This window comes from Limulus polyphemus, unplaced genomic scaffold (genome assembly GCF_000517525.1).
Source record: "Limulus polyphemus unplaced genomic scaffold, Limulus_polyphemus-2.1.2 Scaffold161, whole genome shotgun sequence".
Classification (NCBI taxonomy): domain Eukaryota; kingdom Metazoa; phylum Arthropoda; class Merostomata; order Xiphosura; family Limulidae; genus Limulus; species Limulus polyphemus.
In genome coordinates, this window is record NW_013665771.1 from 261,327 (window position 1) to 263,271 (window position 1,945).

Consider the following 1,945-nt stretch of genomic DNA (forward strand, 5'->3'; position numbering starts at 1 on the left):
ACAACAAAAAGCCTTGTAGATGTATTGATATTATTCTTTTACCGAATTATCAAGGGTGCGAAAAATGAACCCTTGCATTCAGAGTTCAAGCCTGTTTACTAAGTTAACTAGTCCAGTTCGTCCTACACAGACACCATATACTTTGTTAAGTTAACTAGGTCCAGTTCGTCCTACACAGATACCATATACTTTGTTAAGTTAACTAGTCCAGTTCGTCCCACACAGATACCATATACTTTGTTAAGTTAACTATCCAGTTCGTCCTACACAGATACCATATACTTTGTTAAGTTAATTAGTCCCGTTCGTCCACACACAGATACTATATACTTTGTTAAGTTAACTAGTCCCGTTCGTCCTACACAGATATCATATACTTTGTTAAGTTAACTAGTCCAGTTCGTCATACACAGATACCATATACTTTGTTAAGTTAACTAGTCCAGTTCGTCCCACACAGATACTATATACTTTGTTAAGTTAACTAGTCCAGTTCGTCCCACACAGATACCATATACTTTGTTAAACATGACAAAATTTCGACTCGCTCTCATTTTTTGAAAAACCACGTTTCTCTTATAACGTTCTGAACTAGATTTATTTAATTTTGCGGCAAATTCAACACTATTCTTGCTACTGATTATTGGATTAATAATTTTACATAATGTCACGATCTTTTTAGAAATATCTCGTCTGCTTCTTAATTCATTAACTAACTTTTTAAGAAATAATGACAAACTTTGGTTTTGTGAACACCGTTAGTTTAACCCTTGTATTATACTTCCTTATTATTAAAGCATTACGTTATTAGTTTAGTTACATTACATTCTGTCAGTTACTGTAATCTTCATATTTATTTATCATTGTTGTAATTTCCCTGTGTAAGGCTTATTATTGTTGTGAACTTTTTCCTATCTTATTATTGCTTGTTCATTTCGATTAGTGTCTTAGGAATGGAAGATTCCAATATTACTCCTATTTTTACAGAGGGTGTTAAGAGTTGTCCTGGAAGTTATAGGCCAGTTAGTCTTATTTCTGTAGTGGAAAAAAAATATCTAAAAAGTCTGATAAAAGAAGCTTTTCAAAATGATTTAGTGAAGTATGAAATCATGAAGAAAGCTAACATGGAAAATCGTGCTTTACTAATCTATCAACCTTTTCCGAAGATGTAACTTCTTATCTCTACGATGGAAAGACTGTGGAATTGATGTTCTTAGATTTTCAAAAAGGTTTTTATAAGGTATCACACAAAGAGATTAGCTAAGAAATCAGGTAAAATATTCAGCTGCATACTTACAAAAACGGGGTTATTCTCATTACACGGTAAAACTAAATTAATGGTTTTAATCACTAAACTTTCTAAAAGTTTATTTTGTTTAAAATTAAGCACAAATCTACACAATGGGATATCTGTGCTCTGTCCATCACGGGTATCGAAACCCGGTTTCTAGCGTTGTAAATCCGCAGACATACCGCTGTGCCACTGGTGGACTTTAAAAGGTTGGATAAGCAGGTAAGCTTAAGTATTTGTAGTGAAGTTGGGAATAAAACAAGTAAACATTATTTATCATACTATCATTAAATAATTTTACATTAATAAATGGGGTAGGCAGGCAGTGTCACAGTCGTGGTGCTTTGAGGCAGAAATAGGGATTTTCGTTTCCATCATGCCAATGAAAGTTTATAGCAAGAAACATTTTTTATTTTACATTAGGCAGTGACTGAACATTTGAACTTCATGGTGGATTTCAGCTACACATATATGCTCGCAAGAGTCACGAGATATTTGAGATTTTCTGGGCTTTTGAAAATTTTCCAATGTTTTCAAAGTGCGTTTTCAAAGCATAGGAGCTAAGTTATATATATATATATATATATATACTACTAAACTCTGAGATTGTTGTGTGTGTGTGTGTCTTGTCTGTAATTAAATACAGACAAAACT

General features: G+C 32.9%; 1 protein-coding gene across 1 annotated transcript in view; it reads left to right on the forward strand.

Annotated features, from left to right (window-relative positions):
* The first annotated feature begins 953 nt into the window (after nucleotides 1-953).
* Nucleotides 954-1,945, forward strand: part of LOC111084901 — a 4,691-nt gene continuing 3,699 nt past the window's right edge. The window contains exon 1 of the mRNA XM_022381408.1: nucleotides 954-1,022. Coding sequence (XP_022237116.1) covers nucleotides 954-1,022 — 69 coding nt within the window. The remainder of the gene's footprint in view (nucleotides 1,023-1,945) is intronic.